The 14,924-nt window shown below is 35.2% G+C and overlaps 1 protein-coding gene across 1 annotated transcript; it reads right to left on the bottom strand.

Moving 5' to 3' along the window:
• Positions 1 to 9,758: 9,758 nt before the first annotated feature.
• LOC124454432 lies at positions 9,759 to 14,486 on the bottom strand. Its single transcript, XM_047005246.1, has 2 exons — positions 13,093 to 14,486; positions 9,759 to 10,519 (listed from the first exon to the last, which is right to left on the bottom strand). The coding sequence occupies exons 1-2, from the start codon at positions 13,684 to 13,686 to the stop codon at positions 10,058 to 10,060; spliced, it is 1,056 nt and encodes a 351-aa protein (XP_046861202.1). The 5' UTR covers positions 13,687 to 14,486; the 3' UTR covers positions 9,759 to 10,057.
• Positions 14,487 to 14,924: the final 438 nt, after the last annotated feature.

The raw sequence follows: 14,924 nt of genomic DNA, 5'->3' as shown, positions 1-14,924 counted from the left end.
TTCATGAAAGCGCTCTTTATTATTCGGCTGGCGTACGGATCGAAGTTTTGTCATGAATTGCGTCGTGAATGCAAAACTACGCTATCCAAACTTTTCCGTGTTTTTTGTTAGCAATAGAAGGTAACAATTTATAATCTCATCATTGAGCCATCCAGGTTTGGAAAGAACATATGTATCGTTTGAAAAACCCTTTTCCAAAGGTTAAAGAGTTTTGATATCTTTTCCCAGAAGATTGTATCCGTGTGTTTCGAATGAAGCAACACGTTCATTTCTTACATTGAGATCACAAAGTGAGTAAAATACCTTACACATTTCCATATGTTTTTGTGCACTTGATGGAGGCAAACTATCGACCTTTGATTGGACATCTCTGCTATTCGTTTGTGCGGTTCGCGCACTTATGCTATGAACAGAGCCTATAAAATTTGATGAGCTTGTACTTCGGGGTATGTCCTCATTGTCACTATCATCGCTGAGTTGGGTTGACGAATGTCGCTCGTTTTCATAATCTTTGTCAGTAAAATTTTCAGCGGAGTAAAAGGCTATGTATGCATAAGTTGACACTTTTTGCTTCCATTTTTTTGATATATCAGAGACGAATGTATCGTCGACCTCATAAACTCTTCCATCTTTGAATATTAGAGCTGTGTCATGGCCCACATAATACCTGAGCCGTAATGCAATGCACATGAGGATAATTGATAAGCGGCCGATGCACCATCATTCTGCAATGTTAATTTTAATGGTAGTGGAACTCTCTGACAACTCTTCGTAACTCCTGATCCATTTGAAACAAATCTTTTGAAACCAAGGCATAAAATTTTAGGCAGTGTTTTGAGTTCACCTATGCGAACGTGACTCGTCCTCACACTGCATGTGCTACAGTCTGTAAATACAGAATCGACTAAACTCTCTTTGATTTTTTCTGTAAAGGTTTTGTTGGCATTGTCAACGGAAGCAAAAAGCGTCGTGAAGGTTTCCTCATCATGCAATCGAGATTTTCCACATACACCACAAATTTTTCTATATTTGTACGTTCCTCTAAAGGAACCTGCGTCACAATGTTCATGCAAAACTATAAAACTCCCGTGAATATCATGTTGTTGGCCACTCGCATAACCAAAATACATATGAAAAATGTCGTGCAGCTGTTGCGGATACAATGGTTTGTCATTCGTGTTTTTTGATATTCGCAAGATTTTATTCAGTACTTTCGCTACAGTTGGATAACATTTTGTCGTTGTTTCGGGGTATTCAACTTTTAATGCATGCAAACATTGCAGAAGACTGTTCAACCAGCAATCGTTACCCTTGTTGATTAAACCTCTTGTAATTTCTTTTCTTAGCAAAGACACGTGCATCTTGTGCGACGCACCAATGGATTTGCTTGATTTCGTACGCTCGCTGTCTTTACTTGTATCCTTGAAGCGGAACTTGTCCTCTGCTGACATATCTAGCCATAATTTTGCTACCTCTTTTGTTAAAAACGCGTTAGGGCGATTTTTAGAAGCTCTCTTTTTCTTACTACCTTTATGAAAAGAATTTAAGAATGATGACGGCGTCTACTCTGTGTACATTTATTGAATTCTGAAGTTTCGCTTAACAGAATTGACGGTGACTGCTCCAATTGTCCAACTTTAGCATTAGTTTTTGGTGTCAATGGATTCTTTTTCCCCCATGTTTCACTGACTTGTGAAGAATCATCATCTTCATCATCTGAAGTGTCATCTGAACTTACGATAGTATTGCTTTCGCTTCTTTTTCTATTTTCTTTTATATCGATTTCTTGTGCAGATGTTTTGTCCAATGTTTGCGTCTGAAAATTTTTCGAAGAATTTATTGGACGTCGTTGTTTTCTGGTAGGTTTATTAGCAGTTAGGCTATCCGAGAAATCTGTCATTCATCGCCTAATTCTGTCATAATTTTCCAAAACAAATGCATCAGGACGCAGTCTTTTTTTCTTTGGAAAATCTTCTTGTTTTAAGTTTCACATGATACCTTCCACATAGCCCTCTATTTTTGAGTTTTCTGATTTAAATGTAAGGTGCGGATAGTCGTGTAAAGTTTCGTAAACTCGATCGTTCTCCTCTATGTATCGGTCTAATGAACCTAAAAGTACACCAGACCACAATGGCATCTCACAAAGATAAGATTCTATGAATGCAAAAAATTCTGGTGCGTAGCATCTATTATTTGGCTTGCTATGTTTTGCATCTTCCATCGCTCTTTCTTTGACATTTCGTAGCAAGCTATCGTAATGGTTTTTGAATGGATTTTGAGTTGTATTTCTGTCTGTTTCAGTACGATCGGCATCATCATTGCCTGCATTTGAAAAGACTCCATGCACTTCAACATGTTCAAGGATTTGTTATCGTTCCTCCATTGCATGGATCGATTTCCATAAGGTGCTGAACGCGTTTTAGACTTCATCATTTTGAGTCTTATGAAGCAAGCAAATTGCAACAGGTAGAAGAATATAGTCAAATTCTTCTTGGGTTCTAGAGGTTACCAACAGCGACACACAATACATGTTAACGCGATACCACACCTCGTTGCTGTACTGACTTTGATACGCATAATTGATTTCAAACGCCTGTGAATTATGTTCATGAAATGACTGCAGCCAACATGTAAAACCATAAATGCAAAATCTTCGTTGAATGCCATCCTCTGCACAATCCTGAATGCTCGAAGTAAAAACTGAGCAAGGGTTTTTCCGTTGAACTCTTTCAGAGCAGCCTATATCAACGCCTTTGAGTAATCTATATTTAACTGACGAGGTAATCGAACGTTTCATTCGAAAACGTTTGCCTCATCTCGACGAAACCTCTCAATAAAGGAACGTATGCTGGGAGCACCGTGATCGTTCGTTATCATTTCGGCAATTGGCAATGATGGATTTCTTTTTTTGGGTGTCGAACAATAATTGCATAATAAAGTACTCTTTTGCCCATGAAATCTTGCACAATCGTTCCGGTTGCGTCCATGTATGCAATATCTTTCATGCATAAGTAATGCCAAAGACGCACCGGATATTCATTCCACATATATACCCAAGGTAGATAAAATGAAATTGCTTGAACAAATCCTTCAATCTGTTTGGGAGGCATCTCGCGCTGTTTTTCTCGCTGAATTAAATCATCCCTAGCCATCTTCAAGGAAGTCATGACGTCTTTGTCCAGCTGAGTTTGTTGTCTTCCTTCACTGGCAATTTTTCTCACAGTCTCTGGAATTTTACCACATTCATTTCTATTTCCAGCTGCCTTTGCATTTACCGATAATCCCTCTTTGATTTCTTGGTACACTTTTGAAGGTTGGCCAGGTCCTTTGTGAAATTGATTTGCCAGTTGCTTACGTTTGTCACTCTTTATGAACCTAGACTGGCGCTCTCCAGCAGCGTGTTTCACAGATCCGTCATAAGTTACGGTAACTTTCTTGGAAAGAAAGTCTTTGCAAAAGATTTGCAATACAAACTTGCAGGAACAATCGGCAAAGATGCAGTGACCTGTAGCATTAAACACAATCGGCGTATTTGAAATGCCTTTCGAATTGGAAGGTGCAGTAGGCGTTGGATTTTTTCATGTGATCCATCATGATATCCGTCCATGGACACCGAAGAGTGTTTGTTTTTTCCGTGGTAGGTCTGATCCTTGACCACTCTGCTTCACTCAAAAAAAATGTTGCAGACCTACAAACATCGGCTATAAAGAATGTATTTGGTCGTGGCAAATATGGGTAGTCCATCATTCTCTGGAAAGTTTCGTGCTCATCAAAGCAATAGGTTGATGTGTGGCAATTATTAATTGGGGTAATATTAGCATATGTTTTGACAACGTTCTTTTCCTTGGAAGACATCTCATACGATTCAACATCTGGAAGGGTGAAGATGTTGCATTAGTACAGATATTATCCATATTAGCTTCGTCTTCTGATTTTTTTATCGGCTCCTATCCCTCGCTAGAATCACTTTGACAAGTAGAAGGTCTTTTAACAACATTGTCAAGTTTTTCAAAAAATGCTGAGGGAGATGATACTTTTTCATCATTACAATCATCGCGCCATTTGCTTGAGAAATTATAGGAATGACATTTTTGAAATTCTTCAGAGTGATAAATGACTTTCTCAATCGCCGGACTACTTTCCATGCCGTAAGATACACGATCTGCAGTACATATATCTTCATCTTTTTCATCAACGCACGGTGAAGAAGAATGTAAGAGTTCACTGTTATCGACCACGTCTTCAATTTCTCCATGTGACTCCAGGACACCCTCGTCGTGAATATAATTTGTGCCAAAAACGTGCATTCGATCATTGTTATCAGTTTCTTTGTTTGAAAGTGACAGCAGTTCTTGTGGACGGTATTCATTGCGGGATTTTTTGCTAGGACAAATGGGACAGATATAAGATTTGCCGTCTATATTATTACTGTAATTTTCGAGTTGTTTCTTTGTTTTAAGATAAGGTAAACCAACGCATTCTGGATGATAAAACTCCAGACAATCTTCTTTTCATCGCACAAAATATAGCTTCCAGCATTTTCTTCTTGACAGAAACACCATAGTTTTTGGTTGTTCCTTTCTGGAGCATGGACTTTTGGTATGCATCTTCTACGTTATATGCATTTGTTTTCTTTATTGGATTGTGCTAAGATTTTGACCAGATTGTTGGTGTGTCTGCTTGAAACTTCTTTTTTTGAATCTTGTTTAATAGAAGATGCATCTCCATGTTCACTTTCTTTAGTGTAATGAATATTTTCAGTGAAATGCTTCTGGGTAGTGACCATGTCGAATTCCTCGCTAGCCTCATTACTGTCAGTCGCTGATTGGCCAAAATCATAATGGTCGTTTCCTGTACATTCACCACTATGAGTGTTAAATGGTCGGGACTCTAAAAATGGCAAAACCTCGCAACACGACGACGGGTGAAGCGCATTATCATTATAATTATTGTCATGGCTAGCTAAAATATCTTCAGCATTTGATAACTAAAAAATGAAAACAAGCGTATTATATTAAATTGAGTGCATCAAAAGAAACATCGATTTAATTTGAAGTATGGTCTGGATTAAAACAAAGCGAATATTACCATCATTATTACGTGCTGTAATAAACTATTTCAAGATATTAATAATTAAATATGTTTAAAATAAAAAAGGCGATATTGATGATTACAACAATATTGAAATATTTACATTTCAACCATCACGTTATGTCTAAAGATTTAAAAAATCAAGAGATTTATATAAAGATTTATATTTGGGCACCTAGAATGGTTAGAATATTCTCTGAACACATGAGCAACCGATTTTAACTTGCATAAACCTTATATTTGTAGACTCAAGTTTCACCTGCCACCGCCACCCCCCATCCTCACATTACAGTAAGGAAATTCAACTTCTATTCGACGTAAATGTTGTATTTTATTTTAAAGGTTATAAGCATGCGTCCTATTTATACAGAATGTGAGACTTCCAAGATTACGCGTTTTCAAATCCCTGTCACATGCTACAAAAAAGGTGTGAGGTTTCTATTGACGTTCCCCTCCTCCCCACCATACCCCCAACAGGAATGTTGGAAGCGCCGCCAAGAAGAACAAAGAAAAAAAATAGTTAACGCAGTTGATAAATGTGCTACGATACAATGTCTCCATAATCAATGTTCACTGACGTTACGCTCAAAAGATGAATTGACTAAAACTGATAGGACATAAATAGCCAAATATGTAAATAATATGAAAAAAAAACAACGTTTCTTGGACATTTAGACATTTCATATTAAAAATGAAGTAGAAAAATACAATTCCTGCCAGTGCCAGATTTATGGAAATGCATTAACCAAATCAAAACTATTTGCATAAATCATTCCCGATAGAATGTACATTATCAATGTATTTATTGGCATATAGCCACTTAAATGCATTTATTAAAAATTGAATTATTACATAATTTAGTGCAACTGAGTCATATGTTGCCTATGGTATGGATACACGCAAATTTTTATCGAGCTAATCCCTCAAAAATAGTGCAATAGCCTTAAAAACAAAGTGAAGCAATGCACACATGTGGTCTAATAACTATCTAAACTATTCTGCATTTACAAGACGCAAAAAGGCTCATTTCATGTCACGTGACTGTGCTTATTGAGAAGAGTGAAGTCCAAACGATCGTGCACTGAAAATCATCTGTGCTGTGAATACTTTATCCTTCAGAATCCCATCTTTAAAATGGTACCAATGAAAAATGATTGCAGCGTGTTTACCACTACTTCAAAATCCGACATAATTACATCTCATTTAAATAACACACAAAATAATTAAACCAAAAAAGCAAACTTTTTCATAAGCTGTAGAACTGCTTCACAAATTTGTACCAAGATACTAAAACCATATTTGAAATCCTCAGAACACGATCTTTAAGACAATACTAAACACAAGTATATTGCAGCGTGTTAACGTCTTTAAAATTAGGCATATATAAACATGTCAGTTAAGTACCGCGAATATTAATTAACGCAAAAAGGCTCTAGCTTTCTCAAGCTGTAGAATTTCTCCACGAATTTGGGCCAGGTTAATAACACTATTTTGTAATCCGTAGAACAAGATCTTTAAGACGATACTAAACACAAGTATATTGCAGCGTGTTAACTTTTTCAAAATTAGGTGTATAAATAAACATGTCGGTTAAGTATCGCGAATATTAATTAACGCAAAATTGCTCAAGCTTTCTCAAGCTAGTTAACTAACTTAACAGCAGGACGGTTTTACACTAGTAGCCCGACTCTAAACCATATGGGCACATGTAACTCTGAGGTCTATAACAACATAGGTAAAAATATTTGGGAGTGGTGCATTACACGAAACATCTGAATTTCAGCAGCACACATCCCAGGGAAAACTAATATACAAGGCGAAAAAGAATCTAGAAATGTTAATGTAGGTGCAGAGTGGATGTTGAATTCTGTTTGATTTACAAATGTCTTTAGCCGAGCTTAAATTCACATCAGAAATAGACATAATTGCCACTAGAATTAACAAAGAGTTCAGACGGTTTGCATCACTGAAGTCAGACCCGGAAATTGAAATAATAGATGCAATTATAGCACAATGGGGGACTTTAAAATTTTATGTTTCTACCCTTTAGTGTCATACCAATTGTGTTACAAAAAATTATGGAGGACAATTAAGGCCATCGGAGTTTGCGTTCTACCGGATTGGCCTACTCCAATTTGGTACGCCAAGGCTACGGAGGTATGCATAGGCAGACCGATAACTTTTCAACAAAATAGGACTGCCTCTTCTTATCGACCTCGCTTGAGGAACAACACCCCTTATACAAGAAACTGCGTTTGCTAGTATTTCTATTGTCAGGACAAAGATAGAACGTTACAACATCTCAACCACAGCAAATGATGTCATTATTGCATGTTGGAGGGATGGTCCATAAAACAATACTATACATATCTCTCCAATTGGAAGAGATTCTGCGCAAAAAGAAACATTAACTGCTTCAATGCAACGTTAGAACAAGAGATCGATTTCCTCGCCCATTTGTTTGAAAAAAGTCTTCGTTACAGTGCAATTAACACTGCAAGATCAGCTTTGTTACAATATCTCAACCACAGCAAAAGACGTCATCATTGCATGTTGAAGGGATGGTACCAGAAAACAATACTACACATATCTCTTCAAGTGGAAAAAATTCTGCGAAGAAAGACAAATTAACTGCTTTAATGCAACGTTAGAACAAGAGATCGATTTCCTCGCCCATTTGTTTGAAAAAGTTCTTCGTTACAGTGCAACACTGCAAGATCAGCTTTGTCGTTAATAATTGCAACCAATGATGTGAGATCATTTGTAAAAAATTGGGCTGGTGCGACGATTTGTTAAAGGTGTGTTTGAAATTAAACCAGTGTTTCCGAAATATAAAGAAATATTGGACGTTGGGAAGGTCTTAAACTACCTAAAATCGATTTCTCTCACCCAAAAATTATCACTCAAACAACTAACTCATAAAGTGGTTAGGTTTTTGGCACTTATAACGGGACAAAGGTGTAAGACCATTTATAAGCTTGATATATAAACTACCAGAAAAAATACGTCTTCACCATTGAAAGTAAATCAAAACACTCAAGACCGGGAACCAATCAGAAACCAATCAAACTAATAACCTACACTGACAAGGTCTATGTATTATACAGCATTTAGGATCATACATTTTGCGTACGGCCGAGATACGTAGATGTAGCTCACAACTAATGATTAGCTTTATAAGACTACATAATCCAGCCTCCAAAGATACAGTTGCACGTTGGATTAAAGGAGTCTCCAGGCTGCTGGAATAAGCTCAAAGATCTACACACCGCGTAGTAGCAGAGCAGCTGCAAGCTCACATGGACTTGTGACGGGATAAGGCTATCCGAAACAATGAACTCAAGGGAAGTACGATAGTGCAAGCATTCCAAACTGTCAGGAATTGAAGTTAGGAACACTAGCAAAGCAGTATTTGCACCAAAAAAAGTTTCTTTCAAGTTTCTCTTAGTTTCTTTCTAGCTTAGTTGTTATTCAAGAGTATATCATTTCTTGTGTTAGTATGCTTGGACAATAAATTTTCTACTTACGATCACCGAACTTCAAATCTCATGTAACTCCGTAGTGACGTAGCTGATGACGAGTTAGAATTTAAAAATTAAACGAGACTTACCTTAAGTCTAAGTTTAATTATAATTTTACTCGTTATCAGCAGAAACATAGGTGTAGAATGCCCACCCTTAAATTTGGTACACCCACACCAACTCCTTCGTTCCTTGCACTTTTCGGCAATCGTTCGCGTTTAAAAGCAGGAGACATTAATTATTTTATATTATATATTAAATGAAGAAATCTAATAAAGAAATAAAAGGATAGTAGTAACTTATCTGTCTACGACAATAACATATATTGCTTTTTTTCCTAGACAATGTCCTCAACTTATCTTTGTCCTCAAATCCTCATGACGATACGGCCAAAAACAAAGAGCCAAATATCACGAGCGTTTGGTATCCTTCGTATTACTGAATATCTCACAATAATGATGATAATAATTCCTCACTCTAACTGCCCAGGGCTTATACACTGTCTGGAAGCTAGTTATAAGTATATCGTACTTTTCTTTTTATATATATAATAGAGCTGCTATGTTTGCATTACATGACGTAATGTCATTTGGAAATAGTTTATAATTATCTCAATAACGAAAAAGAGTGATAATTTACAAAGCATAGCAGCTGCATCACTTTTTATTGACATGAAATCACATTTGTTGTTTTTGAATTTAAACTTTACAGTGCAAGAGAGTGCATGAGAATTTCTAATATGCTATTGGATGCGTTCGTATTATCTATATCTAAATATTTATATGAACAAATGCTTAAAATGAAGCAAGAATATGTCACTGGTATGTTAAAGCATAAAAGATCAATTTCTATACATATTGATTCAGCTAGGTGAAATGTGCAATTTATTTACAAAAATATGACTCAATTTTTGTGAGAATGAAAGGAGAGAAATATAATTCGGATCATCAAAATCAAAGGAATCTGTTAACACATGACTTTCCCAATGTTTATCTGGATTATTCTTAAATTTTCGTTGTTTAATCTGAAGCTCTGATGAGACAAAGAAAAAACAAAGACCAGAAGTGGCTCAAGAACATCTATTGCAAAGAATTCAAACTCTTTTCAAAATCCCCGTTAATTGCGTCTACACAATAAAGGATGAAATACATTTAACAAAGAATATATTTGCCTCAAAAAAACAAGGACTTCGTGCATGTGAATATCAGCTTTAAATTAGTGTTATGTGGTACTACTGATTTCATGTGGTTTTTCTTCAAAAATGTTTTTCCACAAAATTAAATAATACACATCTTCAAACGGATAAAAATGTCCATTAGTGCTTTCCAGTGATCGAAAGTTTTATGGATGATAATTATTGTTTGTGCAGTTCAAATAGTAAAATTTTAGTGAAATTTATCTTGTAAAAATGTTGACGTGTTTAGAATATCGTTTTATATGAACTCCTAATTGCAATGTCGCAAATCTTTCACGTCTTCAGCTGTTGCAAAACGAAATTTATATATGTTAATGATGATGGGAGAGAAGTAAAAATCTGTTGTCATCATTATCAAACCATTTGCAAGTACATGGCGAGTCCAGTGTTTTTTCAAAATGTGCTTGATCTTGATGTCTTCTTTCCAAATCAGAATGCTTGTTGAAAGACAAGCAAATATAAACTCCATTAAAAGACCAACAAATAATCGAAGCAAACTTGATCCATCAAAAGAATATGACTGAAACGTGTCCATGCGATAAAAGATCGTATATAACTGAGCAAGGATCAGCATTTCAAATTGAAATAGGACTTCTTGAATGTAGATGTCAGCTTCTAATCGTCTGTTTTGTTCTTTACAATATGGTACGAGTGTTATTTGCCGCCAATCTAAAAACTTTTCGAACAAATTTCTGCGACAATTGCGTGTCAGCTGAAATAAGAGATGAATAATGTCATAAAACTAAACAAATACAATTCACATGAAAGTTTTTACATACTACATACATATTGATTATTTTTGATAAGTGAGAGTATTAGAATTTATCTGACAGTTGGCTTTATTATTACACCAGGTACCCGTATGTTATACGGAATTTTAAAATCGCCTGTGTTTTTTTATTTTTCTTCGGTGTCGTAAATTGGCAATTCAGCAGTAGACCACTCGTTGCCTCTAACAAATATCCAACTTAGCTATTCAGTATTGCTAAATTGTTATATTATGAAATGTGACTTATCGAAATTTTGGCGACTAGGATAATAACCCAAGACACAAGGGGCGGATCTAGGGTATGTCAAACCAGTCACGCGACATATGTTTATAGTGCAAAAATTATTTATCATATTTAATGATTACAATTTTTTTGATCGTTAAATTTTCGTTCTGTAATCGTTTGTATTTCATCGTCAAAATTCTGTTTTACATATAAAAACGTATACAAATGCCACCTCAGTGAACAGATCAGGAGATAAAAACATATCTTGAATTGTATTAACTTGCTGACTGATAAACAGGATGGCTCGACTGGTTCGACCGATAACGGAGTTCAAGAACGCTTATTTAAGCCATTTCATAGGTCAATAGCCAGATCAGTGGACGATCTGGAATAATCTCGACCGATAAGGGGGGTAGCCGGACCTATAAGGGAGTCCAAATGCTTTGGTGTAATTGGTTTGTTTTAATTGCTGTCTTACTGTGATTGGTTTGACCAATTTCGACTGATAGCCAGCTGAACTAATATAGTCAAGCTCACAGTTTGAATTGAATGTTTGATCGTTTCATTGTAAATCTCTTAAGCATGATAGAAACTAAACTACAATCAGATGGAATTTTTGGAAATCTTTTAAAAATTCATATATTGACATGAATGCTGTTGTCCAAACAGTGAATTTTTTCAAGAAGGTGAAAAATTTATGGATAAACTGTAAATGCTTGGCAAAGACGATCTCGCGAGCGACATTTCAGTCATTGATGTTCAAAAGAAAGCCAACATTGTTTTGAGTTTTATCAGCAGAAATTTACATCTAAAATCGTAAGTAAAGGACAACCGAAGTTGTCTTTAATCTTTGACAGAAAAATCTTTGTTAATCTTTGACAGAAAAAAAGTTTTGACTTTTATCTCGAAAGGTGTATTTCCTAGCACTGTATGAGAAGATGGGTAAAGGGTTACAATAAACTTGCAAGGTTTGAAGTCTGAGCTTTTCTATATCTATGAACTGTCCCTTGTAGTACGAAATTTCTAACTTAACTCATTACATAGAGGTTTGAATTGGGGTGTCAAGAGGATCATTGCCTGACAACTTAGTAGAAATTTTTAAAGACTATATTTGTTATGGAATAGCATTATTGTAAAATAAATTTTACGTTCCTAGACAGGGTAATGGGCCATATATTTGGCAAAACATTCAAGTATTGTTAACTTCATTTTTAACAGATCCCCCCAGGTGCGGAGGGCCTCCGACGTTTTATGACTGATGTTTGAAAAATCCTAGATCCGCCTTGCAAGACACATATGAAAATTTGATATAATCAATTTAAATAATTTAACAAATTTTATTTGAACAAATTTTTTTGTCAAATTTTATATCAAATTTGATATAATCAATTGCTACAGGGTTAAAAATTCTCAAATACCAGCTTAAACAGCGATACATTCAAGTCCGGATAATCATTTTTCCCTCATTGTGCTACACACAAATAGGTTTTGACACGTTTTGAGCAACTGAATGACCTTTCTTCGTATGCGGAAAAAAGACAATGTTAAAATATGTCTTAGCAACGTTGTGATGTTTTGAAATTGAGCTGTCGATTTCTTCTGCATCAAACAAAATAAAAGATCTCCTACATCACGTGGAACTGTCTCATGCTCATCAGACTTCTTTACATCTTTTGTATTTAAAACAATAGCCATAGAAAAACAATCTCTACTTAAGGTAAGGGGTAGTGTTAGGATTCAGTTCAGACTTTAAAAGTTAAAGTATTTTACTCCTGAGCATTTAGTATATTGAATTTCCTTCCGTATATTTACTTATTACTGAACACTCACATCATTTGTGAATACTGTTCTATTTACACTACTATGTGCAGGTACAACGTACAATAATAGACGTACAACGTGAAACTTAAGCACATTGACGTAACTGTATATTGAGAAATGCATAACTTCCGAAATGTGTGACAATTTGACCAAAAAGCCGGTCTGTTTTTGTAATCTTCGTACACATGACATTAAAATTTTGGGGTGCTTTCATCAATAATGACCATTTAAAATTCCGACAACCCTCCAAAATTTTCCGACAGACATATATCCAACCGAAATTTGCCTTTAACAAAAGTAATGAATTTTATCAGTGAGCTTTTTAAACGAGCTGCATTTTTTACATACAAGGCTTTTCCTCTTCTCAAAATCAATAAACTCACTTTCCTTTTCTCATCGCAAGCAAAACAATTTCGTTTTAGTTTAGTACGGTTGGTAAACATCATCAAAAATAGTATTTTGTACTCACCTTTGTAACATTATCGATAAGTCCTTGTAAAAAAGAAAACAGTATAAAGTACCCAAAATGTTTTACATCAGATTGCATGACACGATAAAGAGCAATGGGTACTACGTGATTAAAATACACCAAAATATATGATCGTGAAGGATTAACATCGATGATATTTTTAAGAGGAACAAGCACTATGTATTTACTCATGGCCACTGGAATAGTTGCTATTAAAGGAACCATGGCAGCAACCAAGATTTTTAAAAGATCACTTGACTGATTATTAAACCAGGGGACAAAAAGTTCTCCATAAACAAAAGCGAACAGTGTAGCAGAACAAATAATCAGTCCAATTGTTAACAACATATTTTTCCGAAGATTCCGAATTTTATTAACTTTTGACGATGCCTGATATGATGTATTACAAAGACAACTAATGATGATGCCAATTAACACTATACCAGCTGTAATTAATCTTTTCCACCATCCAGTAATATCACCATCAAAGATTACGTACAAGCTTACCTTGTAAAACACAGCAATAATACCCGTGAAAATACAAATAACAAGATTGTTTATGTGAGCTTTTTCCCATCCCAACAGCAACACCATAGTGAAAGGGTACCATAAATTAAGGAAGACGACAATGAATACTTCTCCTGTTAATCGTGCTAGAAGAACAGAAGTTGTTGTTGAATAATTGGTTAAAAGGTGTTCAGTACCCACACATCGCTCGGTTGTAAGCTGGTCGAAATAAACAATTTGTCCACAAATCACAGTGATTAAGACGGCAAAGGCGAGTAAACAAATAGTTGCTACAAAAGATGAGCCGAATAAGATTTTACATTTTTTAAATTTTGATAATGCGTTTTCATCATTAGAATTTGATGTGGTGTTATCGTCGTTAGAACCAGATGTAGCATTCCTTATATTGGAGTTTGATGTAGTGTTATCGTCGTTAGAATCCGATGTAGCATTCCCTATATTGGAGTGTTCGTATTTTCATTATCTTGCGAGGAACTCTGCTTATCACATTTAAAACAAACACAACATTCAGCTATCCAAGAACATAAAGGCAGAACCCAAGAGTGTATTAACTGCTCCAATATCATTTTGTTTGTGAGGTTATTGAAGTTATGTTATATGACATGAGCCCTTGAAGCAGTAATTCTGTGATCCAGGGTTAGGCAAAATGAACCATAACTTCCAATTTAAATTTCAAATTACCTTTCATGACAATTACATTAGTTTGAAAAATATGTCTTACTAATCGATGGGCGGTAAAAGATCGATTGTTGGATTCACGTAACATTGAATAAAATCTTTATAATCAAATCCAGCTTTATAATCAAATCCAGTTATTAATGTTAGATTTTTTATCAGCCTGATGGCGTTGTTTTTAACCTTCGATATCAAATGAAACCTAGACATTTTTGATGATAATTAATAGAAAATTCCTTTCATTTTTTAATGCTTTGCAATATTGTGTGCTGTATTTTATATTTAGTAAACTATGCAGTTACCTGCTGGCAAAAATGAACCGAATTATTGGATCATCAGTCATCTGTGCATTCTTTTCAAGTCAGCCAATTATTAGACAAGTTTTGTTATGACAACAACAACAATATTTCACCGTTTCAAAAACATTTATTTTAGATTTTTGAGTTGCCTTTCTTACATTTTGATATTTCGTAGGAATTTGATGTAGTGTTTGCTTAGTTGGAGTTCCATGTAGCATTCTCATTCTTGTCGCTGGAAGTCAATAAAGATTTGACAATGCTGTAAAATCAATGTTCTTTGAAATTAATGCAGTTAACGATTTCTTTATTTCGACATCTTGTGAGGAACTA

Source organism: Xenia sp. Carnegie-2017, unplaced genomic scaffold (assembly GCF_021976095.1).
Source record: "Xenia sp. Carnegie-2017 unplaced genomic scaffold, XeniaSp_v1 HiC_scaffold_3, whole genome shotgun sequence".
In the NCBI taxonomy this organism is placed as follows: Eukaryota; Metazoa; Cnidaria; class Anthozoa; order Malacalcyonacea; family Xeniidae; genus Xenia; species Xenia sp. Carnegie-2017.
Note: the sequence above shows the minus strand (reverse complement) of the source record. Positions and strands in the feature narration are given on the sequence as shown.

What these genes read in the sequence shown, in the direction of transcription:
- LOC124454432 (XM_047005246.1), bottom strand. Translation starts at nt 13,686, where the DNA reads ATGGTGTTGCTGTTGGGATGGGAAAAAGCTCACATAAACAATCTTGTT. An exon ending in TTATCGATAATGTTACAAAG is followed by an intron (nt 10,520 to 13,092) that starts GTGAGTACAAAA and finishes CTCTTATTTCAG; the next exon opens with CTGACACGCAATTGTCGCAG.